A 27,984-nucleotide genomic window follows, 5' to 3' on the forward strand; every position below is an offset into this window, starting at 1 on the left:
GTGACAGTTAAAACTATTATCCTTGCCAGATGTTTTACCCGGAATACTTTATCTCTTACCTACCCAGTGCCTTAGTTTATAACCTCATTCATTCAGTTTTACCTGAGGGTGTCAGCATGGCAGAGGTTTAACTGATACCATATGAACTGCAGGGCTGAGAAAAATGGCTTTACTCTAGTGGAGACATATTACCACCAAAGTGTTCGCACATGGTAGTTGCTTTCTCTAAAATCTGCTGCTGGTTTATTAGTATAACACTTGCATGAAACACCTGGGCCAAAAGCAAACATTTGGCAGGACGGTGATGGCAGCCTTATTTCTCCCACCACTTTTAAAATGTTTTATTTACAACTATTTGATTAGTTTGCCTATAGTTTCAGATAACTAAAGAAAATTACAAGCAGCCAAAACTAAAGTGCACAGCAGAAGTAGGTCTCTGTGCCGTGGCATTATGTGTGTGTGTGTGTGTGTCAGTTTAATGTGGAAGGTTTACATTTGCTTATCTGCTATTTGGTGTAAGGAAAAGATAAGACTGATAAAAGCATAATAGCAAAAGCGCATCTCAAAGGCCTCCATGATTTTCCGTTGTTGACAGCCCATTGAGCAGAAACTTACATCTAAAGAATACAATATGTACAACCTGCAATTGTCTACAATACAGATCCTTTTATGTCTATTGTGGTAGTCGGGACTTTTTTCAAACAATACAATAATAAATAGAAACAACTTATTGCTGGGGAACCCCTGTACAGTTATTTGTCATATTTAAACAGTAAACAAATTAGATGCTAGCTTAGGAGACTCACGGGATGTTTGACATATAACGGGTGATTTAATAGAACTAAATGTTTGACAAAGGTCACTCAGTGATGTCAGACTAAGGATCTTCTGGCTTCTTCTATTATTCATCATTCTCACACAATTTAAATATCAACACAAAAACTTTCCAACTAACACTTTAAAATGATAGTTTTGAATTTGGAGACTTTGAGATGGCATTGCTGATATTCTTCATATCTATATGTGTACTTTAAATAGAACTAATTCAATTGGAACATTGCTGACGGGAGAGAAATTCAATTAGGATTTGATTAGAGCTTCTTATACAAAATCTTGATACATTCCTCATATTTTGATTTATCCATCATTGCAACCAATCAAACGTTTATTATTCAGGTTGCTGAGCTTCTTCCTTGTGATTCAACCTTCATAAAAAGCAATAATATCTGTGCCTATACTCTCATTTTTGGTAGTTTAGTCTGGCCAAAATTGTACAGCAACTATAAACCTGAGGCCACTGGCACTATAATGTGGCTGTTATAGGGAGTAAAGAATCAGAAGTATCAGATGAAAATGAAAGTGCACAGTGCCATCTAGTGATAAATGCAATTACACACAAAATGTTACTTATCTTTTTAACTTTATTGGGGATAAAAATATATAAATATGAAATGAAAAACTGTAGCCTAACTACACCTACGATGGCATTATCAGTGCACGTGCAATGCACTGAACAAATATATTAAGGATATAATATAAAATGCCTAAAAAAAAAAAGAATTGATGTATTCATTCAAGTTCAACCAAAAATATCCCAATACTATTCAAAAGTGTGTCAAATGTAACAGCCCAGTAGATAAATTACAATTCTGTGACAATGCGACATTTTTAATAAAATTCACTGGATAAAGCACTTATCTTTAGAGAAAATAAGTTGAAATAAGTCCTTTAGAGCTCATCGTGTTGGTAAGTGAATTCCCTCGCAGATATAAAACCATCTTTATCTTCATCTTCATTTTTGAAGATGTCATCCACCATTACTTCATGATGTGTGTCATTAGGGAAGTATCCATGCTTTTCAAATTCCTTCTTTATGTACTCTTTCACCTGAAGTGCATACAGAATGACAAGGACATTTTCTAATATCAATGAAACATTTTTGTGGTCTTAATACAGAAATAGCAGTTTGACAGGATTTCTCACCTCATTTCTGGAAAGTTTCCAGTCATCATTGAGATCCATCTCCCGGAAAGACTCGTGTGACCTCGGACCATTTTTAATATCCATGAGCTCGATGTCAAAAATTAGAGCACTGTTTGGAGGAATCTTGCCTAAACAAATAACAACATTTATGTAAAAAAAAACCTAAACGAAACACCCCCAGTTTACAGGGAAACACAGAAGGAAGGGTCCATAGACAGCACTACCTTTTCCTTCCTTGCCATAGGCCAGAGATGGAGGGACGGTCAGCTTTCTGCGCTCTCCTGTGCACATGTTCTGCAGACCTTTATCCCAACCCTTGAGGACCTCCCGGATCCCAAGAGTGAACCAAACTGGATTTTTATCCCCCTGTTTGCGACTGCAGGAGTAATTAAGACCTTGTCTTTCCAAAGCACAGACCAATATCACAAAGATACACAGTGGATGCAATGTAGTAATGTAGCCTAATGTGGCTTTTCCCTCACAAGCGCCAGACTGTAACACATGCATTAGAACAATGTGCAGGAAGCAGTTACCTGGAATGAAACATGGTACCGTTACTCTCCAAGAATCCTTCATAGTGAACAAGCAGCATGTCTCCATATTTTGACTTGCGGTAACACATGAAGGGTTTATGTACAACTTCAATTTTCACTTCTGGCTCGGGCAGTTTCCCCCCGGTGACCAATGCAAACAACGAGGGGAATATCGAGAAAACTGAAAAAAGAATCATATTGGTGGTCAGCAGCTGCGTCACTGAGGAACTTTGTTAAAACGCAAAGTCAATCTTCTCCCCGCCGAATATAAATCCACGGCAGGGACGTCCGATACGTGGCAGCCGCCTTCACAGTGGAACACGGCCACCAACACGCCCCGCCCCCAAGCCAGTGCTGTCCAAATTGATTCGTTTCGTGCATGCCAATCACTCTAAGGCCCGCCCCTCGTCTTAAATCCCTTTGACGTCACTGGGAGGGCCGTCGGTTATCTCCTCTCCCGAACGTTTACAGACCAATTCAGGAAAATGTTACGCAATTTTATCTGCGTAGCCCAAATGTAAAGCCGAGGACGTTACTCCGCCAATCGCACCTGGGCCCGATGGAGTCGGTTCAATCAGCTGTCCGCCGCATCTTGTTATGATAAACAAGTAATGAACGCCGAAAACACACCACTGAACAATGGAGGGCATACTGTATAAATGGACCAACTACATCAGCGGTAGGTAATAACTCGGTGTTTGTGTGCGGGGGGCTTTAGAGCTCGGTTTAGCGCAGCTAGCTAGCATGACAACGTCACGGCGTACTTGTGTTGAGTTAGTGGGAGCTGCGTTAGCCACCATCAGCTCTCAATGGACGAGCTAATGCAACACTTTGTCTGAAGTAGTTCCTCATTCCCTTCACATGAGCCAGATAGCTGTTGAACGGATGATCTTTATTAATTAACAGGTAGCTCTGGCTAATTTGGGTAGCTCTGCTAATCTGTCATTATAATCTGATTTAACTGATAAATTGTTGGTAGCTCCGACTGAATAACTCTTTTACACGTTCGTCAATCTTGATGATGCTGTTTGTTTGTAAGAAATGTGAATGTATATTATTAAACTGCGACACATGTAACGATGTACACATTTGAAATACTTTTTTTTTTTTTTTTTAATTAGGTTGGCAGCCTCGTTGGTTTGTGCTTGATGGAGGAACCTTGTCTTATTATGACTCTCAGGAGGATGCCTGGAAAGGTTGCAAAGGCAGCATTAAAATTTCAGTTTGTGAAATACAAGGTGGGTATAGCTTACTCTGGACAGTGTCCTGCCTGCGCCCCTTGTACCTTGTACAGTTTGTTTTTGAACTCTATTGTGTTATTGTATTGCTCAGTGTGTCAGTAGTGTAAATATTCCGCACTCTGGCTGCTATAAATATGAATTTCCCAGTTTTGGCTCAATAAAGTATATCTTTTAATTGATCGATCAATCATGTATGTGTTTTTAACTTCTACTGCCTTTGGAATGCATTATTGACAGGCCTGTCATTTGCTGGTGTATTTTAGTTCATTCATCTGACTCTACACGAGTTGACCTGACGATACCTGGAGAGCAATACTTTTACCTCAGAGCCATCAATGCAGCAGAACGACAGAAATGGCTGGTGGCATTGGGAACAGCCAAAGCTTGCCTCACAGACAACCGTACAAAGAGAGAAAAAGGTAAGTCTGACCTAAGACTGTTATTAATTATAAACCAAAAGTTGCTGTTGGGTATCGTAAATGTCCTTTAAAATGTCGCCTTATGTGCCATTTCTATTGTAGAGCTCCAAGAAAACACAGAGGCACTGAAAACTAAGATGTCAGAACTGAGATTGTACTGTGACCTTCTTCTCCAACAAGTAAACAAGATCAAGGAGAATGATGAGCTAGGAGACACAGCAGAGGTAAGCGGCAGAGGTTCAAGTTCGGATGAGCCAATGAAAAAAAGAAATCACTGTTGTTGTGAAACCATAGAGCAGAAAACCTCTTTACCTCTAACAATACATCAAATTGCTGTGTGCTCATGCTTACTAATAACTTAACATTTACTGCCTCAGTGAAGTAATAACAAACATATATTTATATGCATATAAACAATGCTTTTTCATCTTTATATGTATAGTGTTAGTTAATGTGTATGTTTGTATGTTCTGCTTCAGACAGGCATAGACACTGGAAACATGGTGAAGTCAACATGCACCACTTTCCTCAAGACCCTAGAGGAATGCATGCAGATAGCAAATCGTACTTTTAGCTCAGATATGACAGCCCAGAGTCCACCAGGATCTCCTCCAGTAGCAGCCATCAAACCCCAGAAGGTATATTTTACCATTAAACCTGTTACAAGCTAACTAGTATAACCAGTTCTGGATTGTTCCTAAAAAAAATAAAAATATATTTTCTTTTCTCCAGCAGGTTAAACCTGTCAATCATTTAAATCAGAACCTTGGAGAAAAGTAGGTTGCTTTTTTGTGCCATTGATACGTTTATGACGGATTCACTGTTTTTCTATCAATTAATGGATTGTGTAACAGCCTGTAATTTCTGTCTGGGCATGTAGAGGTACTCCTAAAGGTTTTCTGTTGACAGTACGAGATTTCCATATTATGAATGCTATTGGTTATCGATGTCGCACACCAGGCATTATTGTCAAATATAACAGGTCTTAACACAGTGCACTTAAATTCATTGCAGGTGGAGAAATTTGGCTGAAGTCGAAGCAGAAGGAGTTGCACATGACAACCATAGCATTGACTCAGGATTAGAGGGGCCAGGAGAATTGGATAGACCAGATCATCTTCCTTACCCATCAGGTAAATCAGGATTCCACAACCAGTTACGTTACATGCTGCAGAGTTCAGTGTGCTAAAAGCGTTACTGCGTTCCATAAATGATAGACCACACGACACAAAATGGGCCTGCTTCTTGTATGTACATAGATCATTGCCTTTTAGTAAGCACTGAGTGATGAATATATGAATATGAATATATAATATATATTTTGTCTCCCTTCGCAGTAACAAAGCCTTTGCACATGTCAAGCTACTGCCACTTCTCTAGCCTGTCTGTAATGCATATAGCATACTGTGTAATTTTAAATACAAAAATGGACATGCAACCTCGAAACAACAGTCAATATGCTACAGTGATGTCCTTAATTAAATGGGACCACTTTAATGTAATTAAATATTCAATAGGAATTAGTTTATATTGGCCAAGTAGTAGTAAGTAATACAGAATATAAAACTCACTTTTATTTTTGTGTGTACTTCAAATTTTATTATGTACTTTGGTTAAGCACAGGTGTGACTGTACCACTTGACACTGTGGCAAAAATAAAATAATGTGGGAAGAGCTGAGCAACTGTTAGGAAACTGTTTGATGGTCCATTATTAATAATTCAAAAATCTTACTAGTAGTAGCTGTGATATTTTTATTTGTGTAGTAATTATGTTATCAGTCTTAAATTAAGTTCTCTATGGGGCAAAGAAGGGAAACCAAAACAAAACTAAGATGCAAAACTAAACTTAAGCCATGCTAAAAATCTGAAAAGGAGGGGTGTCTGAGGTACCCTCAGTGTGTGAATAAAATGATTATTTTGTCAGTTTGCTTTCTCTGCTCTATCACATAGACATTGAAACAAGCAACAATATCAGCTCAGTCTATGAGGAGCGAGTAGACCCCGCTCTACACACTACCCAGAATTCTTCCGAAACTGCACATTACGACCAACCATCAGAGAGGGATGAGGAAAATGAAGCTCATGATGAAAAGGAAACAAAACCAGAGCATAAGGAAGAAGTGGGCAAAAGTGAAGGGCAACACAGCAAAGATGTGAATGCAGTCCAGCTGCAGAACCAGCAGGAGACTCTCACAGATCAAAATGATGCTCAAAATGAAGACAAGACATCCAGAGATTCATCTGAGCCTGAAGACGCAGAGCAGGTGGAGACTTTCTTCAGCGCAATGAGTCACAGGTATGAAAATGCTACTCAGGAAGGTCACATCCTTTAAGACACACTAGTTACTAACTATATGATCAGCTGTGATATTGCACTATTACAGTATTAAGATGAGCCAGTTTAAGCTACATGTAGTATTTTTGTCTTTGGGGCAACTGCTTTTGTCCTGCACTGTTTGACTAAACTGCACAGTTTGTGAAAGTATATTAACTGTATAATAGTGTTGCACATGATAAATAAATAACAGTAGGTTTGGAAAAGTTTAATTTAAGATTTTTAAAATGTCATGAAAAGTGTTTTATATTAGTGTGTTCTCTCTTGATCACATGACACAGCGAGGCCCTCACCTGATGTTTGGGTTTGTAATGGTTTTTCATTTCACTCTGTATTTCAAACAAATTTAATTATTCTTCATGAACTGATAGAGTGTGACTAGTGTGAATTATTATCTTTTCTGTTACATTAAGTTTTGTGGTAAACATTATAATGATTATTGTTATAATGAAGCATATAATAGTCTCATTCGTCCAGTATTAACAAACTACACTATATGATTTTTCTATTTGGTCTTTTAAAATATATGGGACCATTTTATTGGCATTCACAAGGAAACAAATCTGTGCAGATGTAGACATAGCAGAATATTCTCAGGTATTTTGGCATAAGACTGCATGACACTGTGTGAATAATTTCTCTGGCCTGCTTTTGACATTTGTACCCTCTTCTTTATCTGTTTCATTTGACCAAATAAACATTGAAAACTCGACATACTTCTAATACATTCTCCTGTTTGAATCTGTTTTACTTTTTTTAGATTTAGTGATATAAGACTGGACGACGACAATGGTATCCCTACACAAGAGTTTTTGGACTCATGCTATGCAATAGTGCCTGTATTAGGTAGGCTGGTCATCTTCAGTCTCTCCTCACCTCAATCTGGAATGCTTATTCTTTTTCATGATGCCCATTTTACATCTGTGTTTATTTAATTCTCTATAATATTAAGAAAGAAACTATGTCTGATTTCTCTTATTTTTGTGTGCATGCTCAGTCATTGACATCGCCTGTAATGGCAGCTTCATGTCTTGAATTTTATCAACATCGTCTTCTCTCTCCCCTCATTATTTAATTTCCTCATTTCGTCTGTCGTTATTTCATTTAATAATTTCCTCTGCTTCCCTCTGTCTTTCAATTTTATTTATTCTTGGTCCTTGACAATCATATATGATTAACTCAAGTTCTTGTGGCTGTGTGTCTTAATCTATGTGCATAACACATAGATAAACACAACTGTGGCCAGGATTGTCAAATCAACTGACAAAATAGTAGTAAAGGGCACAGTAGGGGTCTGTCTGTGTGTCCATCCTGACTTTTTAGAGTATATCCAACTTGAGGGAGGATTGGTTGGACTGTTTTTGGTCATCTAGAATTATGTAATGAGTGATTTGTACATTTGAACAACACTGAATTCACATCAGCACAGTTTGAGTATACAGAGGGACGAGAGATTCAAGTGTTTCTACGGGTGGAATCAGTCATAACAATACACAACAAGTTTTTACTACGTGAGACGAGAGCTTTTAAATGGCTCCAACCAAGTTTGTGACATGTTTTTTCATTTACCCTCAGATGTCCTCTGGGCTTCTGTGTCTGAACCCTTTATAATTTCCCCATGGTGGTTATTATGACAAAGGAAGTTATTACATTTATTACTACTTAAATAACTTCATACAGTATTTCGAGATGCAACACAAAATTGAGGCTCTGTATTTCAGAAGTAACAAAGAAATGATCATAGGTTCTTTCTTCTCAGACAAACTGGGGCCAACGGTCTTTGCACCAGTTAAAATGGATTTTGTTGGAAATATCAAGGTAGGTGCACATGTTTGTGATAAGAAATATGTTTTACTGATCAATAAGTAATTATAATGTTTTGATTCCTCACTGTAGAAGCTCCACTAAATGTTGTGGATAACATATTGTGGCAACCACATTAATGAATTCTGTTATTTGTAATGTGCCAGTTTAGGCTAACAGTGAGATGACTCATTCAGGTTCATCAGACTCAGATGTTCAAAATCAGAATAAGAATGCTGACAGAAATGAATAAGGACCTCTTATAGTTTTGAGCCACTTCATCAATACCTCTCCTGACCCTCCAGAAAATCAATCAGAAGCTGATATCAGACCCTGACAGCTTCCCCACGCTTCAGTCCATCGTGCTGCATGAAGTCCAGAAAGATGTTGCCCAGGTGCGCAACTCCGCCACTGAGGCTCTGCTGTGGCTCAGACGTGGCCTGAAGTTCCTCAAAGAGTTTCTGTCAGAGGTCAATGCAGGAGAACAAGACATCCATGGGGCACTAAGTGAGCCAAGTTAAACATTAACCAAAACATGACATCAGAAGCATGCTCAGTCAGTTGTCCTCACTGTCCGACTGCTTTCCCCCAGATAATGCCTATGGAAAAACCCTGCGACAGTACCATGGATGGGTTGTGCGAGGAGTGTTTGCTGTATGTCTTTTCTTCACTTAAACCAGTTTTCCTATATGCTGCTTTTACTTTTTATTTCTGATATTCATCCCTGCTTGGAGTCTGACCAGAGTTGTCTGACTTTTTTTTTTTTTTTCCTCAGTTGGCCCTGAGAGCTGCCCCATCCTATCAAAATTTCACCGCTGCCTTAGTGTCAAGAGAGGGTGACGAGCTGAAGAGTGGCTTCATAAGCGGCATGCACAGGGACCTGGATGTCTACCTGCCTGCCATGGAGAAACTGCTGGCCATCCTGGATGCGCTATATGAAGAATACAGCTTGGAGTCTGATGAGGTGGTGTGAAACAAAAATGTGATTAGATCTTAAGGAAGGACAGAAGCTGACTACAGCAACAGAGTAGTGTCGTAACTACTGAAGAAGCTGCCAGATACCAAGTATATCTTGTGTACAAAAAATGTGGGCGTGTACTGTGCCAGTGTGAGGCGTTTCCACTGGTTGTTAAACCCCTACCGCAGTAGATGGTCTGGGTTTGAAGAAGGTATTGATGTCTTTTGGAGTTCAGGCAGATGAAAGGGTTAGCTATTAAAATGTTGTAGTGTGACAAAATGATTTCAGGTCTTGTTCAAAAGGCCATGAACAGTGAAAGGGTATAATGATAATTCATGTTGAAATTTGTTTCTAGTGCACATTTTGTTGCTGTATTGTGGCTTTTTATATACAATAGGAGCCTGAAGGTACATAACCACAACATGTTTGGCTCTACTTCTCTGGAGGATGATTTGTGATTTCCTTTGAACTGATCTGAATGCAACGACATTTTTAACCAAGGTTACTCTGGATTCACAAAACGAGGTGAATCCCACAAACTATACAAAGCACTATTTTGACATAAACAATGTTTGACTGTCACGATGACCAATATTTACATTACGTATGTGTCTGGCAAACCTTAGCATACTAGGCAACCATTTTTTGCACTGACGTTAAGGATATGGAGTTAATTTTCCCATTTCAAACTAAACCCTGTGTTCAGTGTATATGGGTGACATGGCTTACATTACATTGCTGCCATGTTACAGGCTGTTGCTAACTTTTGATGGGACCAAAAGTAACTGTCATGTGAATGGCTTCAGCCTCCGCTGTCTACAGTTCTGCAACACACCTGTGAAATAATAGTGTGTCTGTTAAAGTACTGATAACTGCTGAATATTTATGTGGACATCCGCCACACACCTTTTCATATTCACAACTATCGCTAGGACTTAAGTTATTAAGTTAACACAAATGTCGTGGGGATCAAGTCTGTCTGTCTTTTGTGTGAATGTATGGACATTTCTATCCATACAGCATGCGTACCGATTGCATAGTTTTATGTATTAAGCATCATAGGTTCCACCTGATACTGATTATAGAGGAAGGCTTTGAGTTATACGAAGAATCATAAAAGACATAGATTGAGTTCAAATGCCGTGCTTCCCCTTTTTCTTCGTACTGATAATGTTACAGTAACCATCAGAAGGTCTTTTCCTTAACCATCTCCCCTCATGCACTGTTGTATATGTACTTGAGTGTTGCTAGCAGCTGTATTTCAATATTTCATGATGTCAAACAAAAAGTGGTAAGACACCACGTGGCCAGATTGAAGTGTGGCCATAGATTCACAAGCCATCCAAACAAAGCAGGAACATCCTCATAGGGCTTTTTTTTTTAAACAAGGCATGCCCATAGTATTTTCTTAACTTAATTCAAATCTCTCTTGTGTTTTCAGGAATGCATACACACAAAAACTGCACAAAAGGTGCAATAGGCCAATTTCCTGTCCCAATGTTTATCCTAAAAATCTACAATGGTATTATTATTAAAACATTTGTGGAGGGTTTTCTATGACTGTATATAAGATGCTGTTTCATTTTTACCTAATAAATAATTAAGATGTCTTAGTCTATGTCTACTCCTGTTGCAGTCACATATGATGCCCGATCATCTGTATCAGATAGGAAGCGGAACAGCCATGTTTCTGTTATTTCGGTGCTGTTTTGTTACTAACTCTTTCACATCTTACTAATCAATCCAACAAAGTGTGACGTAGTTAATCTGCAAAAGTGTACACTGCCACTGAGCCATACCACTTTTCTGCCTGCTGTGGATGTGTCGCAGTAGAGTGTCCTCTGTCAGGACCACAGCACTCTACAGGCCAGTAATTTTCACTTGGTGTGCATCAGCAGCTGGATCCCCGCCTGCTTTTTGTCTCAGAGGCTCCCTTTCTATCAACCCTTTGTTTCACAGCTGTAATGCAACACCAGTTAACACCTGCAGCAAAATAAACCCTGTGTTGGGAAAAGCGTTGTTACTCCACAATAAGCTGGTCGCACCTTCGGTTCCCGGCCTGGGGCCTTTCTGTGTGGAGTTTTCTTGTTCTCCCCGTGTCTGTGCGGGTTTCCTCCCACCGTCCAAACACATCATGTTTAGGTTAACTGGTGACTCTAAAGTGTCCGTAGGTCCGAGTGAGTGGTTGTACTCTCACCCAATGAGAGGTGGGATCGGCTCCAGAATCCCTTGTGACCTGGAAAGGGAAAAGCGGTAGATGAATGAATGGAGTGGAAAAAGTGATTGATTTCACATCATCAACTGAATGCCAAAGATTGTCACGATAAGATGCTATCATGTAAGGATGTACCTTTATTCTTTCAGAGAACAGTTTGAGGTTTGAGCAGAAAACCTCACTGGGGATCCTCTGCTCTGCCCAGCAGCGCTTTTCATTATAGAACAGGTCGCCTGCTGCATCTCCAATGACATCTAATGCTGTACTGAGACATCTGTGGTACAAATCTGATTGGTCTGGTTAGGGGGAATGCATATGATGGGACAAAGACACCAAGGTAAGCTTTTACCCAGACATCTCAGAGGACAAATTGTCCTGATGTGATTTAGAAAAGAAATACGGCATGCTAATAGGGTTACTTAGTTGCATTGAGCCTCTAAGATCTCTGCTGCAACACCGGCTAGCCTGTATCGCTGATCCATGTGAAGGCACAGACCCGGCTCTGAGGGGCTCAATCCAGACAGAATGAAGAGTTCAAAACTTATTACCATGCCTGCGAGAACAGCAAAAGTTCACTACGGTCTATTTACTATTTAGTCCCACACAGCACTTTGCAAGGAGCTGCTGACAATGTTTTTTCTACTTGATTGATATCAGCTTTTTTTTTTTTTAAACAGCGAGCTCTGCGCTGAAGGCACGTCAATAGCATCTCTATCACTGTCTGTTGACCTTTTGTACAGCTCAAACTCACTGTCACCAGCAGAGAAAATGCTAAGTTGCTAACAAACTCTGACCAGAATGTAAAGATGTATGTTGGCAGACGGAGGGAATGATTTAAATTCTTTTAATTTTTTCGGGTCTTATAAATCATATCAGAATAATGGCACAAAGTTTACTTTCACTATCCCAGCACAGTGAGTAATATATTTCATAAAGTATGTTACCACATGCATGTTATTGTTCAACACTGTTGTGCATACACAGCACGGGATACAGCACAACAGCCACGGGCATGACATTCAACAGTTCCGACAGGTATTTCGGCTTTGTGCATGGCACAGTTCTTCACTATCATATAAAGTGTGTAATACATACAGTACTCAGCTACACTCTGGCCAGAGCAAGACTGACTTATCTTAAGACACCTGCTATGCTGATGAATGCAATGATTTAACAAAACAAAGTTGGACTAAGGGAAGCATTGCACAATCACTAGCATGGTATCACAAGCATGCAGACGCAATATATTAAATCTTAGCTTTCAATTATTTTATACATGAATTACCCAACACCTGACTACATCTAAGAATGGCTGAGAAAAGGTCTCCCTTGGCACTGTGACTTATACAGTATCTTATGGAAAATGTCAGCTTATATCGACAAAGTCATTTTCACCTTCGGTGCCCAGCACACAGCAGACTACATTTACACTGTTAAGTTTACTGTTGAGTTTCTCTGTTGCTGTATATACTGTAAAACAGAAAGACTGGATAAAGAGGTATTAGAGTAAATACAGTAATGACCATAGAAGAGACTGGAATTGAGACTCCTCCCCTTTAGCAGCTACAGACTATTCCAGCCTTTCCTGTGCAGTGAGAAAATTAAGAACATAACAGTTTCAAGCCTTCACATACATCCAGTACATTTCATTTCTCATTTGAGCACAAGGAAGGAAGTCGATTGTGTATACAGGACTGCACGTTGTCAATCCGGTGAAAGCTCTTATTTGAGTTGCCTGTGCCTCAGTGTACAGTCGGTGCCTTTTGATTTACAAAGGATTGGGGGATGCCTGTGACGTGTGGATGGACATAAGCTGTTGGTTCCTGAGAAGTTTTTGAATTTATGAAACCTTGCCCAAATTGTGGATGTCCCTGTCAACTACATCACAAGATAATAATGTCCAGTCAGATTCTGAAATTTCACCAGGAGCTGCGACCTCCTGGTGAAACACAGCCACTGAAATATTACAAGTGCAGCATTGATGCACTGTAATCACTTGTACCATTTCTAACCATGCATAAAGATCTCACTTTTGCCAGCTTTCACCTGCATGACTGACATTGGCGATGTGATATTGTGAGTATATACTACAAACCTTGTCGAGGCACTAACAAATAAACAGATAGATTACATGCTTGGATAGTGACAGCTACTGTCATGGTCTTAGTAATGGTGCAAACACTGTGCACTGTCACTCACACTGCAGAAGAATACCTGGGTCCATGCTTCTGGATGGCCCAGCGCCTCTTTTTGTTAACAGTAACTGGGTCAAGGTTAATATGACTCAGGCCAGGTTACTGCTCTTCTGCATCATCTCCTACTGGCACTTAATTAAGTCTCTGCATGGCAGCTGTCACACAACCGTTGCATCTACAGGCTGATTCCGGTCCGATCGGGCGTGAAAAGGAGGCCAGTCTTAAGTCCTGTTTGTTAAGACAGATTGCAGTTGTCCTGTGCATTTCCTATGTGTGGGTAAAGGCTTTCAGCTCCCCTGACTGACTCGCTCTGGGGAGACACGTGGCATCTCAGCAGCAATACAGAGGAGTTACATATATGTTTGTTTTGTTTTCCTTTTGTCATAGAACCATCGGCTTCCTCTTCAGTCAGAGTCTTTTGCTTGGTGCATTATTGTCTTTTTTTTTTTTCATGAAAACATTCCTGTTCTGTGCCAAGCAAACACACAGAGGATCCTGCTGCACAGCCCAGCGTCCTCCTCAGGTGAAGTACTTGCAGTTTGTGGAATCAATGACACAGTGTGCTGTGCACTTGAGGTGACCGTATGACCTGAAAATAAGAGGAGAAACCTCAGGTCAGTTTTGTACATCAAAACAACATTGTTTGTTTGTTTTTTTTTAGCTGAACATAGTGCTTTGTCCACAGACAGCTTACCCTGGAAGATATGAATTGCATGTCTGGTATCCAAAGTCTTTTCCATCACACTCTTCGGCCCCGTCATAGCGATATCCGTCTCCACAGTAGGCATGTTTACACTCTGAGGTAAGGGGAGACAGCAGGGGTGGAGGGGGTCACGTTATATGTGCACAGCAAAATACAACTAAGGAGCTATCAGAGACCACGTAACACAGAGGCATGACTTACTGACGCAGCTGTCAGTGACAACTCTGTTTCTGTCATCGCACTCCTCGCCGGTGGAAATCTGCACTATCCCGTCACCACAGTAGCCTTCATCGTCAGGTGCATTTTCCATAGACTGGAATGGGGTCAGCTGGAATGGAGAGGTCTTTAACAGAGATTACAAAGAAAGAAAAACTGTAAAATCATAACATATGAAAATATGAAGATACAACAAATATAAAGATAAAAATTTGATTTTGGTGCAAGCTCTGATACCTGGATTGGTAGCCAGCCATCAATGTCTTTGAAATAAAGGGATCTCTGGTCTTTGCGGAATGCAAGAGCATTATCAGTGTGAAGGTCCTCCAGGTCTTCCTCGTTGCTGACAATAAATATCTGAGTGGAAGGTTACGTAGGAAAAACGCACTGAATTTAAGAGTCGTGTCCCATTGGAATGATATTTTGAGGGATTGAGCATCATTATGTGATACCCAGCTGGGGTATCACATAATGATGCTCAATACCTGTAGAACATATGTGTATACGTGGCAAAGCAAGATCTATTACCCCACCAGGTGTACTTTTATCTGTCAAAAATTTTTATCTTTGCAAAACCCAATCCACACCAAAATATACTGTCCATAACTTTTTCCATTGGACTGTAATAAGACCATTCTCACCGCTGGCACTCTGGGATAGTTTCCTCTGGGAGATGGATCATCAAAAGAACTGCAGCTACACTTTCCTGGAGGCCCTGGCGGACCTCGTGCTCCCTTTGTTCCAACCATGTAAAGACCTGAACATACACAGAAAAAAAAAAAAAAAAGAAAAGGCTGAAAAAAGGCTCCAACTGTTTACTGCCAAGTTACAAAAGCCTGCTGGCTCAGTGAGCTAAAGGGGAGCTGTTGTTGACAGTACAGGCACCACATTAGCAAAAGTAAATACCATAAGCTATGAAAATGGAGTGTGAAAGCACATGTAGTATCTCCAGTATATCTTTAGTATCTATTAAGAGGCAACATGATCAATTCAATGTTTGAATAATCCTGATCAAGACAACAAATGTCACTTTATAGTGACATAATATGTGCGAGACTGTAAGAAGGATTACCATCTGTGAATCTTTTTCAGCCACATGATGTCATGTGGCGGGATCTTGTTTCACCTCAGGAGATTAGATTTCTCTAGTGCTAAGTAAGACTACTGGTGTTAGCCCTTTCAGCAGTGTAGAGTGTGCTGCTTCCTTTTGCTGATACGGATGTTTTCTTCACCGGCAGTGCAGCTTTGCACACACTGTCAGACAACAGAGAAGGTCCGGGGCTGCATGCAATCCAATCCCTTCAAAAGGGATCTTAGTTCTTCCACTGACTAAATGTCCTCAGGCTGTTTTTTCAGGAGGATTTCTGCTCTGTTAGAAAGTAGAAAAGATGAAAGTTCTGACCTGTGGCAGGTGAACCAGGAGGACCAGGGTGGCCTTGAGGTCCCTGTGGGCCTGCAGGTCCCATGGGGCCAGCACTGCCTGGGTCCCCTTTCATTCCCTGACACACAGTCAAAATACAAAAGTACCAAAAAATAAATAAATTTTTTTAGTTATTGTTTCAGAAATAAAATGGAAGATTTTAGCACGTTTGTATTTTCTCTTAAAAACCTCACCTGCTTGCCTCTCTTCCCCGGTCGGCCAGTGGGTCCCCTGTTCCCTGAGATTCCAGGTTCTCCTTTTGGACCCATTTCACCCTGACAGAAAAATCACAGCATTTATGTGAAGTTGTAATTGTGAGTAAACAAATGAATTTAGCAATGATCCTGTTTCCTTGAATGTGTTGCTCACTTTCTGTCCAAGCATCCCTGGGAAACCCATCCCACCCTGCGGATACAGAACTGTAAATTATCATGTAACAATGTGCAGTTTGTATGCAGCTACTGTATTTAGATTTGCATTCACACCGCTGACATGCTCTCCCTACCTTGTCACCTTTCACTCCACTCTCACCACGATCACCTCGAGAGCCCTGATTCAACAGACCAGTGTTACAAAATATATATATAAAAAAAAAAGTTGAATGTAAGTTTTTTGTGTATTTTGAATGATGTTTAAAATATTGTAAAAATGGGAGCATACCTTTTCACCTTTATACCCAGGTAGACCCTAGAGTAACAACACACACAAAAAAAAAAAAACAAAAAACAAAATACCCAAGATGAAACAAAATAGTGTGATGAATGAGATCATGTGTGTGTGTGTGTGTGTGTGGAGCTTATGCAGATCATACCCTGGGCCCGATTGGTCCTCTGGCTCCAGGTAAACCCATCAGCCCGGGGTCCCCTTTCTCACCCTGACAAAAAATTACAGACAAATGCAGACTGGCTTCATTTTTGGGAAAACTTGACCTGAATATGACTTCACCCTCAAAACATTATGAGTGGAGATTAAGGTTCAATCAAGCAAGTATCTGGAAAAGGGCTGCATGTAATGTAACATTATTTCATTGTATAAATGAAAACTGCCTTCATTTTAGACACTTGCTGGTGTCAAATCATATTTACATTACATCTTCTATGTTATGGAGGTCTGACTTACTCACTTTGGGCCCACTTGGTCCTGGCCATCCAGCTGGTCCCTGCTTCCCAGGAAGTCCAGGAGGACCTGTTCGACCCTATCCAAGGAAATAAAGTTTAGCACTTACTCTGACACACACACACCTTATAAAAGGTTAATAAAACATCTGCTGCCACAGCTGAAGAAGCTGTATTAAGCTGTTTGTGAAACCGGGTCATTTATGCTTGTTTGACAGCCTGCTTGCTATAGTATTTATCGGGCCCTGCTGCACATGTAGGGGGAAAATGACTTTAACGAGCCCTGTCACATTACTCTCTTTAATTAAATGATGGGCTGTATATAGAACAAGAGTCCATGCTTGTGGGAAATAAAATGATTTATGACCTGGCTGAAGCACTAAGCTAAATTGCGCCGCAGTGCTGTAAAGCTGCTCAGTCAGGCCACCTGACAGCGAGGCTCTCCCATCGGGCTGCTTTTACTGCTCAACCACGGTGACTGATCATTAAGGAGGTCACTTTTCTTCTACCTGTGTTGCCCAGGCACAGAGCTTTCAATTTGTGTCTACTCATCCTCTATTTCTAATAGAGAGGGAGGACTGTCTGACATGGCGGCCAGATGCTGGAAGTCTTTGAAGGGTCGATAGGGAGGCGATATGTTCCTCCTCTCTGAGAGGAGACCAACAGCATGTCAGCTCCCTCCGCTAACAAAACAGCCTGTCTCAGCAGCTCTGTATCCCTTGCATCCTGTCAATGTGCCTGTTCTGTCTCCTGTCAAGGTTGCACTTGCTCACAGTTTCTTGATGCACATAACCAGGTGCAGGCAGGGATCTGAGTTACAGCTAGCAAGCTGGCGGAGGCACTGTATCTCATTTTTCAGTAAATCCACTTAGTGGGAGAATATTGAGTGATTAATGGAGACTCTCACCTTTTGCCCAGGTCTTCCAATTTCTCCCTGACAACAGGATGTGGAGGAGGGAACACGGACAGCGGTCATTTAATACTCCGCCAGCAAGCATCTTTCAGTCATATGCAACAGGTCAATTAAATTTTAGCTTACAAAATAATGACTAGCTTGTGAAATGTAAGATGACCAGATAAATGAGATGAGACTGGAACATGGGAAAGTAAACTACTTACCTTCTCTCCCTTAGGCCCCCCTATCCCAGGTAGTCCAGGTGGGCCCTGACGAGCATAAAAAGACAATAAATACCCAGCATGTGCTCATACATCACAGAGATAGACATCTAAATTAGTTTTATTGTCCACAATATTCCACCACAAAGTCATGTCTGCTTCTGGAGGCATTCAGCTGCTGTTTCAATTAGCTAAAGGCTGAGTGGCCACTATTGATTTAAAAAGTGCCGTGTGGGTTTCTTTTGATATACTGAAATGCTGCTGCTGTCCAGTTGATGCCTTTAGAGCGAGACATGGACAAACACAGCAGACGCTTTAACGCACATTTGGTAAATCTACTCACTAATGAAACGCTGGTCTGACAGTGGAGAGGGTTAAGTTTACAAGAACTTATGGGAACAAAATGTCTTTATTATCTTTCATCACCAGAGCACACAAACACATGCACACATGCCTGAGTTGGTAATCCCTGGAATTTACGCGACACAGTATTCCTTTCCAGTCAGACAGCTCTTCGGACGGTTCTGAGAACGATGTGTGGCACACTAGCAGGCAATGGAAAAAGGCTATTTGTGTCTCAGCTAAATGTAAAGCGTTAATGGGCTGCTGTCTTACATTGGCCAGACAACTCCCCATCCTTTACTCCACAGGAACTCTCAAATTGGACAAGAGATGTGGAGTAACATTTTGCTGGAGAACCAAATCTTAACACCTTTTAATCTGTGAAAACTCCCAACATCTAATGGAAATAGTCGATGATTCAGCCAAACCAAGGGTGACTCCAATTCAACCCAAATTGTGTGGAATGTATTTCAAATCAAAATCAGATTTATTAGTATAGCGCCAAATCATAATAAAGTTACATCAAGGCACTTTACATATAGAGCAGGTCTAGACCAAACTCTTTATAAAATTATTTAAAGAGACCCAACAGATCCCCCGATGAGCAAGCACTTGGCGACAGTGGCAAGGAAAAACTTCCTTTAAGAGGCAGAAACCTCGGGCAGAAGAATTTGAATTGTGCTATGGAAGTACCAAGGTCTCAGATTTATGATACAATATCAAAGTTGGGATGATGACAGTGTTTGGGAGTCTGGATCTTACCTGAGGTCCAGGGAGACCAGCAGGCCCGGGGTGGCCTCGGACACAAGCAGAACCTTTGTGCTCATTGTCCAGCTCAGAGTCAGCTCCATTATTTAAAATACCTTCATTCTGTTTAAATGAATAAATAAATAAGAGAAACATCTTAAAGCAACTACGGAATAACTCTTAGGCAATGAAATTTCTACTGACAACTACTGACTGAATTTCCTCACATCGTCACTATAAAATTTTATAAGTCACAGGAGGATTTGTTAAGTGTTTCCTTTCCCCACAAACATTTTCCACTATCTGAGTATTTCTAACAGTCTCATCGAGGGGTCAAAAGATAAGCATGGGGCAACCTGGATTTCACCCAAGGACATGTTAACGGTCAGATATTCCACAATAGAAAGTCACATGACTTTGACTCACATGAGTGTGGCGGCGCCAAAGTGAAGGGGGTGGAGGAAACAGGGGGGGTGGAGGTGGACTCAGTAAACAGCATGGGTTAAATCGCTTCTGCTGCTCCTGGGATCTGTGAGCTGCGCAAGGTGTGCAGGCAGTCAGTCAGTCAAACAGGCAGCATTGCCAGATGTCAAACAGTACAGATGTATCCTGAGCTCTTCACCGAAATAAGCAGGGAATTCCTCAGCTCGCGTCAAATGGTCATGCACCGGCAGAGTATCATACAACATATATCCCACACATACAGTATATAACCTGCACAAAGCACAGAGGTTAGAACATGCAGGGGCAGCATAAGTGACAGGGAAACAGGTGCAAACTATCCAACCATGACACCCCTCCAGCAGAGTTCCTAAAGCTGGACACAGATATGAAGTGCCTGTGCCTCTCACTGAAGAACTGGAGCTGGACTCGCTATTAATAGAGGCATTTCCAGTCCACCTCATGGGCGACAAGAAAATAAAAACAAGTGTATTTCATTAACATGTTGAGCCCTAAATGAATCCAATGCTTAACTCAAATACCTGAATATCTGTTCATGCATTTCAGTACAGTACATTAAAGCACTGAAAGCACACACACACGCGCACACACACAGCCTGAGGATTAGAGGTTTCTCACCTGCTGGGAATGAAATAAAGCTCTCCAGAAACGAGGACTGAGCCAGGCCATAAGACAACCACAGCGGCAGAAACAATCCAAGTGTTAGAAGAATCATGCTGCTTCAGAGAGTTGCCTGACTTTGTTTCTGAGCTGGAGCAGCGCTCACACGCTGCCTTTCTCTCTCCCTTGTCCCTCACTGTCCTCTCCCCTCCCTCTCCGCTCGCTCTGCTCTGTCTCCTTTACGCCCTCAGAAGAGGGTATGCCGACCAATGCCCATTAAATCTTTCCTCCGCATCAGTGTGCTCTAAAATTACAGGAGACGGCTGCCAGCTGCTTCGGGGCGCCAATATTAGATCTCTACAACTGCAGGGGGGTGCCTTTTGTTGTTTGTACTACCCTGAGTAAGACAGACTTACCCACAGTGGGCATTTCTGCAAGAAACTCAGATAGGATGCTGCATGGTCTGGAAGTAAATAGGTGCATCATGTGAAAACTTGTTTCATCTCTTGTGCGTCTACATAGATTTATACATCTTTTTGTATGCAGTGTGCATCCAACCACGCATCATTGTCTCCATTTAGTCCAGGACAGATTGGTTTTATTGCCCACTCTGTCCCCAAAATTAAGTGTCTGCATTTCCAAGAAGGCTCATTGGGAGATGTGAGAGCTATAGAAAAACCAACAAACAAAAAAAGCCACACACACAAGCTGGAGCTATAGACAGCATTAGCTCTCAAGAGCACTTAAGCTGTAATGATATGAAAATTAGCATTTTGTTTTTTGGCACAAACCACACATGCACAAATGAAAAACAAAAAGACAAAAACAAAACCCAACCCATCACTTATGGCTGCAAAACACTGAGTAAGTCATGTACTAATACACTATTATCATTAATCTAATAAAACTGATCACACTTTACCAATGAACTACATACTACTACATACAAAGTGCATGAGGCAGAATAAGGTCAATTCTGTTTGCCTGATGTGTCTGACAAGTGTGAGACAAGTGAGAGAAGGAGGGTGGGAATTCATGTATACGCAAATGCCGTCACAATATTTTCACTTTTCTGCATTTGCACTTGTGTTTGCACTGGCTCCCATCAGATGGTTTTAATAGGATAAAATAATTAGTAAATAATAATTATAATAATAATAATAAAAAAAGGAATCTATTAATTTTTTCCAATCACAAAAGTTTAACTAGTCTGCTGATGAAATAATAGTACTTTTTCCAAACAAAACGCCAAAAGGTTAATGCTTAAGTTTTTCCGGATTTATTCAACTATTTGTAACTTTAAGATGTCACATTTGGCTTTAGGCAATTGCATGTAAGGTTTGTTTTTTTTTTTTTTTTTTTTACATTTGTCGCTCAAACAATGAATCAAAACAAGTAATTATTTCCATCATATGTAAAAGAAATTGTCTAGCAAGAATGCAAAAACATTTTCAGTTGAGTTATGTCATGGGAAAAAAAAAAGCCTTATATTTTTCAAATTTGAGTGTCCTGAGGGAAACCAACAGTTGTTTTGATTGTGTTCTGGGTGAAAGAGCAGGCAGATCTCTATAAGTTGGAGCGTGTGAGCCAAGGAAACTCCTGCAAATACAGAAATACATTGTATCAGACCTCCATAGAAGACACTTTTGTGGTTTAGACAAATGTTGTAATCTCTTTGGCCTTCAAAGTCAGAAATGAAGTGGGGCTGAAAAGCACAGACACAGCCCTAAAACACGTCTTTGGAGGGTTGCATGGATACATTCAACATAAACACACAGGGCCCTGCTTTCTAAATATGGGGGCCCTGAAATAGAAAGGTCGGGTTGGTGTGAGGTGGAGGGATTGTGAGGGGAATAATACAGTTCGGCAATGCACCTGGAGTGTATGGATTACTGTTCAGTAAGGCATGTCAGTCATGTAGCCCAATGAGGATGAGACAAAGCCAAGTAAAAACCACACTGCTTGTTTCTCCGTGCTAATCATGATCCCAGTGTCCGAGTCAAAGTGCATCTTCTGTCTGTTCCATGTCCAGATAAGCAGGACCTGAATCCAAATGTCCACCCCATCTAACTTACAGCCTTCCGTCATATAAGCGCTCTCATTATCATCACATGATATATGGGAGAGCATAAATTATGGCGCAAGGCAAACTTAGACCCAGTTCCAACATCTTGACCTGTAATCCCAGCTTTGAAATGAAGCCTCAGGGGAGGGGTAGGGAGGGAGATGCCATCTCTTAACTAAACGAGTGAGCATGTCTAAATTCACCTTTGCCAGGTAACCTCCCATCCACCTTCATTGGGCATAGGGAAAGATTTACATAACAACAGTATTTTAACCAGCTGAAAGTGATGACAGTATCATTTACATCCTCCACCACCAGGGGGCGTGTCACCTCCACAACATAACTGCTCAGGATAACCTGCCTGTAATTACTCTGAGGAGGACTTTCAGATAAATTATGCACATAACTCCACCTTCATGTGACTCTGTCCTTTTTGATCTGTGCCACCCAGGATGAGAAAGATGAGACAAAACACATTTACCTGCTGTTTTCTGTCTGAGGAAGGCTCGATAAGCACGTTGAGGAGACTGGGTCTCTCCCAGTTCCTCAGGCTGAGCTGTAAGGCCTCGCACAACTCCTCCACTGTTCTCACCAAGAAGCCTTCACCTCCAAATGCTGCCATAACCTCATCGTAGCGTGCCTCAGGTAGGAGGGTCACAGGAGGGGCTCTGACAAGGAACATGAGATTCAAGCTGATTACGTGGAGGACGCCATCACAGTGAATGTACTCAATATTGATTACTTTGCTCACATAGAAGTCAGGTCTCCCATTTTTGCCATTTCTTTCCACGTTTCCAGATCCACTCCACTATATATCCCATTATTATTGACTACAATAATGATCACGGGTAGGTTGTACCTACAAAAATAACAAGGAAATTGTGAAATTGGGTTATATTGGGAGGCTGTATAGACAGGAGGTACACAAACCTACCTGCACATGGTTTCAACTTCCATGCCAGAAAATCCAAAGGCACTGTCTCCTTCAACACAGACCACTCTTCTGCCTCTATTCTCACTCTTCTCCAAAGCAGCTGCTGCTATCGCAAAACCAAGGCCTACTCCCATCGTCCCAAATGTGCCTGCATCCAATCTGCACATCAGAAGGAAAAGCTCACAACAGGCTCCAAAAAAAAAATACAAAACCCACCGCCAAAAAACATCTTTTTAATACTTAGTCAAATGTCCGTCCCATTCGGTAAAATAACTGTCAACAGAGGTGACATTTAAATTATTGTAGTATGAAAATTTGAATTTGCTGTTAAATTGTATATACTTGATCTGTTCCCATGTAAAATTAACACATTAATGGCTAGCCCAAATTGTCAAATTCAGGAAAGGTTTAAAGGCACTTGGATATTTGTACAGAAATATCATTTTCAGGATGGGTTTGGAAAATTCATCATTATTGTATGAGGCTCTTCTATCACATTCCTTTCTGATCCATATGGATTTCTGTTTATAGTTGTGTTTCAAAAAATGGAGCGTGAACTTGGCTGAAGTTGTCAACTGAGAAGTGAATCTGCAATCTTCGCTGCAATGACACTGTCTTGCCTCTGTCGAGGTAGGTAGTTGTTCAGCATAGTGCGGCCTATGTCCATGGTATTTGCCCCCTCGCTGACAATGATGCAGTCATGTGGCAACAGCTGGGACACATGGTGAAACACTGTGTAGTAGTTCATGAGTCCTGTTGACTGAAGAGCAAGTGCCTGTGCAGAGAAAAATATATGTAAAAAAAAAAATACTGCCCAAATAGTAACAATGCAACAGAATGCTTAACCTAAATTAATATCATGAGCTTTTAACCTCTAAGTTGTCTTAAGTGTCAAAAATGACAGAGACCATGTTTAACAGCACAGGAAATCCCCAAATCATCTTTTTCCATCTTGCAATTTGGTGACTTTTCCTCCAGTGAGCCAAACATTAGAAAAAGTGAAACATTGCCTTTGTACATATTTCCATGACAGCTGTATACAAAAAGGGCACAAAGATTGCCCTAGGGGCAATTTCTGACCCGGTAGTTATACAATCATTTACACACCACAGAAAACACGAGCGCACAAGTGCACACAAGCGCGCGCACACACACACACACAAACAAACAACTGGGCAGGTAACCTGCACGGTGTGCTGTAAGAAAAATGGATGGTGTTCACTGATTAGATGCAGTCTGTCTGCAGTGTGAAGAGGCAAAACACAGATATTCACAAAGTTTGTGGTGAATGACGGGTTTCATCGTGCAAAATAGATTTGAGGCTTAAAATTCACCTAAACTGCTGTATTTTAGGGGCTTAGTGAAGGCGGGTCATTTTTGACGCTGAGGACACAGGGTGTATACAGAAAGTGAAGACAGAACAAGGTGAATCAGGTGAATCGAAATCCACCTTTGACATTTTCGAATTGGCAGACATTTTGGCCTTGAGCGAGCTCCACCACTCTGTGTCAGAGGTGTATTTCCAGCTGTCTTTACAGAGGCACATCAGGAGCTGCAGGAAAAAGAAAACACACGAGTCAAAGACATGTTCATGTTTTAAAGCACCCCAGAAACTTAGGACAAAGACGTTAGAGAAAGAGATGCATAAGAGATGTGAGAGTTTGTGTATTGAGTCTGATAGAGTTGCAGATAATGGACCTGAGTGACAATGGCATTGATGTCTCCCAGTAGAGCAACTGCGGGCCTCACGTTGTTCCCCATCTCCTCAGCACAAAGATCAACCTGTACACAGAGCAGAAATGTGTCATGGTATTATGGCACAACATCTGCAGCAACAGCGAAAACTTGACAGCATTTAGAACGCTGATAGTGACATTTATTTGCATCGATCCTGAACTTGGTAATTAAATACACCAATAGCTTTAGAGCAGTGCTGTATCCGAAAGATTATTAATGGAGGTATGAAAGGGAGCACTGACACAAATGAAAGATGCTTTACTTGTTTATTTACACACCTGAATGATTTTGACATGAGGGTCAAATCTAGGTGGAATACCAAAATGCAGTATCCAGTTGAGCCTGGCTCCAAGTAGAAGTACGACATCGGCCTGAAGGAGAGCTCTGAGTAACAGAAACAGCAGAGAAGGGGGAGGGGGGCAACTTTAGGTCAAGGTGGAAAAAGACAAAGACTCTATACTTTGCACAACTATCTTTTTATAAAAAAAACTGTACGAAACACATTTGGTGTGGCTGGTGAGAAAATTTGTTGTATCACAGAGACCTTTGCTTCTCTTAAGAAAATCTAAAATTTAAGACACATTTTAGTCTCAAAGCCTTTACTCTCTTCTAGTGAAAAGGGTGTCTCACCTTGAGCGGGCAGCAGCCACACAGTTGGGGTGATCATCAGGCAGCACTCCTTTCCCCATGGGGGTCGGCAAGTATGGTAAACCACTCATTTCAACAAACTCCCTGAGAGCAGTTTCTGCTCGGCCATAGGCTGCACCTGTCGGATACAACTATCAAAGCTTCTTCTCTCATCTTGTTTTAAGAGTCATGCAGGAAAGGGCGTGGGTTTGTAGCTTATTCAGTATGATCATGTTGGGGGATGTTACCTTTGCCAATGATGACCAATGGTCTTTTAGCTGCTTTCAGGACAGAAATGGCCTCAGTGATTGCACCATGGTCAGCCAAACTCACTGGTGGAGGTGGACAACAGGAAGCAAATCTGCAGACACACACTGCTCAGTGGCTTTACTGTTATAACCACATAAGTGATGCTAACTTACGCTAAATATTTTTATGATAAAAACTGCAAATAGCAGCATACCTGACTCTGCTCCTGTCAACTGTAGCATTGACCATGTCTCCTGCAATGTCCACATAGCAAGCACCCGGACGTCCATACAGGCTTGTACGAACTGCCTACAAGGAACCAAATACGCTAAAACTTGAAAAAACATTTTTATTAAAACATCAAATCATAAGAAAATTTCTGAGCTTGTCCGGGACACGCATTGTGAAAAGTATTAAAATGTAAAAGGCACAGAGTGTAACATCAGATTGAGGTGTTACCTTCTCTATCACTGAGGGGATGGCCTCCAGGCTGCTGGGTCTGGCAGAGAACTTGCTATAAAGGCGGCAAGCTTCCACCTGCAGACAAATAAAAATTGTGTCAATTTGCACACCACATTAAAAAAAACAAAAACAAACAAACAAACATTCAGATGAAGTTGTTCTTTACCTGAGGGAACTCCTGAAAGGCACCAGTGGTTTCAAGCTTTTGATCTGAGGACCCTCCGATTACAACCACTGGCCTGTGCACAAGTAACATGCACCTTTAAACTATGGCCACAGGTGGCACGGCTAAAATGTAACAACACAAATCCGATCAGTTTTCATACCAGCAGTTCATGTTGGCATTAGCCATCCCACCCAGGGCATGAATGAGTCCAGGCCCTGACACCACCAGGCAGGCACCCGGTCTGGATACAAACAAGAACAGGAGGCAGACATTACCACAGCGAGACTGACATGAAAACTAAAAACTGACCCAGACCATCACTCCCTTACCTCCCTGTAAGGTACCCAACCGCAGATGCTGCATAGCATGCCTGTAGTGTGACAGATGTGGTTTGATTACAGTCCAAACTAAGAATGACAACACTGAGTGAACAGCAGAAAGGTGTTTTACCGCCTGTTCGTTCCGCATTCCCACATATTTAATCCCTGCAGCCTGAGCAGCCATGGCCACCTCCATGACAGGGATTCCAACTACCCCAAACATGTAGTCCACTTTCTGCAGGAAGAGAAACACTTCAGTTCATTAACGCGTATTAAACATTACTGAAAGTTTCTTAAACTTGACAGAGCAGCATTTGAACCTTGTTGTTGAACCAGTTTCTGCAGCTGACCTATGGTAACATGGTTGGCAGTGCCAATGTACTTTGGTCTTACCTGAGCCTTCAGAGCCTCAGCGACCAGCTGAGCTCCCGTCACGTCCTCCATGGCTCCACTGAGACAAAAGAGACAACTGGGAAGAAACTGTACGTCAACTCCGGGTTTACTGTTCATGACCACCTTCCGTCAGCCAATAGACATAAACAGACCATGGGGGGCGGCAGCTACGGTACGTCAGTGCGTCCGCCATATTGGTAAGGGCAAGTTCAAATTTAGGTATACATAGTAATGTGGAAATATTCAATGATTTGGTTTCATTTAAGATAAAAAAAACTATCATCATTGAGACAAAATTTATATCTATATTTATATATAGAATGGCACTACTACTACTGAGACACCGTAACTGGTGGTGAGTCAGCGGTTTAACATCATGGCTAGCTTAGCCACCGACTGCAGCCGGAAGTAGCTGCTGTGTCACCAGTGGATCACTCACTTGGATCTAGTGTGAGCGGCGGTTTGCAAGTCCCACTAAGCACAAGAAGGAGGCGTCTTTCCTATTGTGAGCTTTAACAGAGCGCCCCTACCAATATGGCGGCGACATTGCCGTACAATGAGTCGTCCTCTGTCTTATGCCTGCCCCCAAATCGCTTTCAAGCCAATCACAGCAGAGCCTCTCTGCCG

The 27,984-nt window shown here is 41.3% G+C and overlaps 4 protein-coding genes across 10 annotated transcripts; 1 reads left to right on the forward strand and 3 right to left on the reverse strand.

Annotated features, from left to right (window-relative positions):
• Window positions 1-1,312: 1,312 nt before the first annotated feature.
• On the reverse strand, window positions 1,313-2,787 carry fkbp14 (FKBP prolyl isomerase 14). 3 transcript variants are annotated; one of them, XM_029505070.1, is made up of 4 exons: window positions 2,517-2,787; window positions 2,208-2,383; window positions 1,984-2,111; window positions 1,314-1,887 (listed from the first exon to the last, which is right to left on the reverse strand). In XM_029505070.1, the coding sequence occupies exons 1-4, from the start codon at window positions 2,711-2,713 to the stop codon at window positions 1,729-1,731; spliced, it is 660 nt and encodes a 219-aa protein (XP_029360930.1). In that variant the 5' UTR covers window positions 2,714-2,787; the 3' UTR covers window positions 1,314-1,728. The 3 variants fall into 3 exon arrangements, with proteins under 3 accessions (XP_029360928.1, XP_029360930.1, XP_029360931.1); XM_029505071.1 differs by having other exon boundaries at window positions 1,347-1,887; window positions 2,208-2,359; XM_029505068.1 differs by having other exon boundaries at window positions 1,313-1,887; window positions 2,208-2,649.
• A 240-nt stretch (window positions 2,788-3,027) lies between these two features.
• Window positions 3,028-10,910, forward strand: plekha8 (pleckstrin homology domain containing, family A (phosphoinositide binding specific) member 8). Of its 2 annotated transcripts, none has more exons than XM_029505297.1 (13): window positions 3,028-3,195; window positions 3,638-3,754; window positions 4,021-4,176; window positions 4,279-4,400; window positions 4,656-4,814; window positions 4,912-4,952; window positions 5,191-5,309; window positions 6,128-6,473; window positions 7,273-7,358; window positions 8,272-8,330; window positions 8,621-8,822; window positions 8,908-8,969; window positions 9,091-10,910. In XM_029505297.1, exons 1-13 carry the CDS (start codon window positions 3,156-3,158, stop codon window positions 9,286-9,288), a joined length of 1,707 nt encoding a protein of 568 aa, XP_029361157.1. In that variant the 5' UTR covers window positions 3,028-3,155; the 3' UTR covers window positions 9,289-10,910. The 2 variants fall into 2 exon arrangements, with proteins under 2 accessions (XP_029361157.1, XP_029361156.1); XM_029505296.1 differs by having other exon boundaries at window positions 3,029-3,195; window positions 4,909-4,952.
• Window positions 10,911-14,086: 3,176 nt separating this feature from the next.
• colq (collagen-like tail subunit (single strand of homotrimer) of asymmetric acetylcholinesterase) lies at window positions 14,087-21,591 on the reverse strand. 2 transcript variants are annotated; one of them, XM_029504479.1, is made up of 17 exons: window positions 20,423-21,591; window positions 19,769-19,878; window positions 19,358-19,465; window positions 18,257-18,301; window positions 18,045-18,071; window positions 17,146-17,217; window positions 16,834-16,896; window positions 16,683-16,709; window positions 16,528-16,572; window positions 16,392-16,427; window positions 16,217-16,297; window positions 16,005-16,101; window positions 15,244-15,359; window positions 14,840-14,959; window positions 14,588-14,729; window positions 14,378-14,480; window positions 14,087-14,272 (listed from the first exon to the last, which is right to left on the reverse strand). In XM_029504479.1, exons 1-17 carry the CDS (start codon window positions 20,517-20,519, stop codon window positions 14,203-14,205), a joined length of 1,359 nt encoding a protein of 452 aa, XP_029360339.1. In that variant the 5' UTR covers window positions 20,520-21,591; the 3' UTR covers window positions 14,087-14,202. The 2 variants fall into 2 exon arrangements, with proteins under 2 accessions (XP_029360339.1, XP_029360338.1); XM_029504478.1 differs by having other exon boundaries at window positions 19,965-21,591.
• Window positions 21,592-21,743: 152 nt separating this feature from the next.
• hacl1 (2-hydroxyacyl-CoA lyase 1) lies at window positions 21,744-27,544 on the reverse strand. Of its 3 annotated transcripts, XM_029504475.1 has the most exons (17): window positions 27,358-27,526; window positions 27,095-27,199; window positions 26,974-27,014; window positions 26,805-26,885; window positions 26,645-26,717; window positions 26,476-26,553; window positions 26,231-26,325; window positions 26,016-26,128; window positions 25,771-25,906; window positions 25,419-25,524; window positions 25,102-25,185; window positions 24,854-24,955; window positions 24,024-24,178; window positions 23,404-23,562; window positions 23,221-23,328; window positions 22,951-23,137; window positions 21,744-22,003 (listed from the first exon to the last, which is right to left on the reverse strand). In XM_029504475.1, exons 1-17 carry the CDS (start codon window positions 27,472-27,474, stop codon window positions 21,971-21,973), a joined length of 1,773 nt encoding a protein of 590 aa, XP_029360335.1. In that variant the 5' UTR covers window positions 27,475-27,526; the 3' UTR covers window positions 21,744-21,970. The 3 variants fall into 3 exon arrangements, with proteins under 3 accessions (XP_029360335.1, XP_029360336.1, XP_029360337.1); XM_029504476.1 differs by lacking the exon at window positions 26,805-26,885 and having other exon boundaries at window positions 27,358-27,534; XM_029504477.1 differs by lacking the exons at window positions 24,854-24,955; window positions 26,476-26,553 and having other exon boundaries at window positions 27,358-27,544.
• Between the last annotated feature and the right edge of the window lie 440 nt (window positions 27,545-27,984).

Source organism: Echeneis naucrates, chromosome 6, assembly GCF_900963305.1.
Source record: "Echeneis naucrates chromosome 6, fEcheNa1.1, whole genome shotgun sequence".
NCBI classification, from domain to species: Eukaryota; Metazoa; Chordata; class Actinopteri; order Carangiformes; family Echeneidae; genus Echeneis; species Echeneis naucrates.

Excerpts from the sequence above, each read along its gene's own strand:
- hacl1 (XM_029504475.1), bottom strand. The coding sequence starts at position 27,474 with ATGAACAGTAAACCCGGAGTTGACGTACAGTTTCTTCCCAGTTGTCTC. Across the intron at positions 27,015-27,094 it reads GAATGCGGAACGAACAGGCG|GCATGCTATGCAGCATCTGC; the intron begins GTAAAACACCTT and ends GTCACACTACAG. Across the intron at positions 22,004-22,950 it reads CCTCAGACAGAAAACAGCAG|GAGTTTCCTTGGCTCACACG; the intron begins GTAAATGTGTTT and ends CTGTATTTGCAG.
- colq (XM_029504478.1), bottom strand. The coding sequence starts at position 20,247 with ATGAGGTGGACTGGAAATGCCTCTATTAATAGCGAGTCCAGCTCCAGT. Across the intron at positions 18,072-18,256 it reads GGGGGCCTAAGGGAGAGAAG|GGAGAAATTGGAAGACCTGG; the intron begins GTAAGTAGTTTA and ends TCCTGTTGTCAG. Across the intron at positions 16,428-16,527 it reads GTGGAGTGAAAGGTGACAAG|GGTGGGATGGGTTTCCCAGG; the intron begins GTAGGGAGAGCA and ends CTGTATCCGCAG.
- plekha8 (XM_029505296.1), top strand. The coding sequence starts at position 3,156 with ATGGAGGGCATACTGTATAAATGGACCAACTACATCAGCG. Across the intron at positions 4,815-4,908 it reads CAGCCATCAAACCCCAGAAG|CAGGTTAAACCTGTCAATCA; the intron begins GTATATTTTACC and ends TCTTTTCTCCAG. Across the intron at positions 8,823-8,907 it reads AGACATCCATGGGGCACTAA|ATAATGCCTATGGAAAAACC; the intron begins GTGAGCCAAGTT and ends GCTTTCCCCCAG.
- fkbp14 (XM_029505068.1), bottom strand. The coding sequence starts at position 2,583 with ATGGAGACATGCTGCTTGTTCACTATGAAGGATTCTTGGAGAGTAACG. Across the intron at positions 2,112-2,207 it reads CTATGGCAAGGAAGGAAAAG|GCAAGATTCCTCCAAACAGT; the intron begins GTAGTGCTGTCT and ends TTATTTGTTTAG. Across the intron at positions 1,888-1,983 it reads GGAAACTTTCCAGAAATGAG|GTGAAAGAGTACATAAAGAA; the intron begins GTGAGAAATCCT and ends TATGCACTTCAG.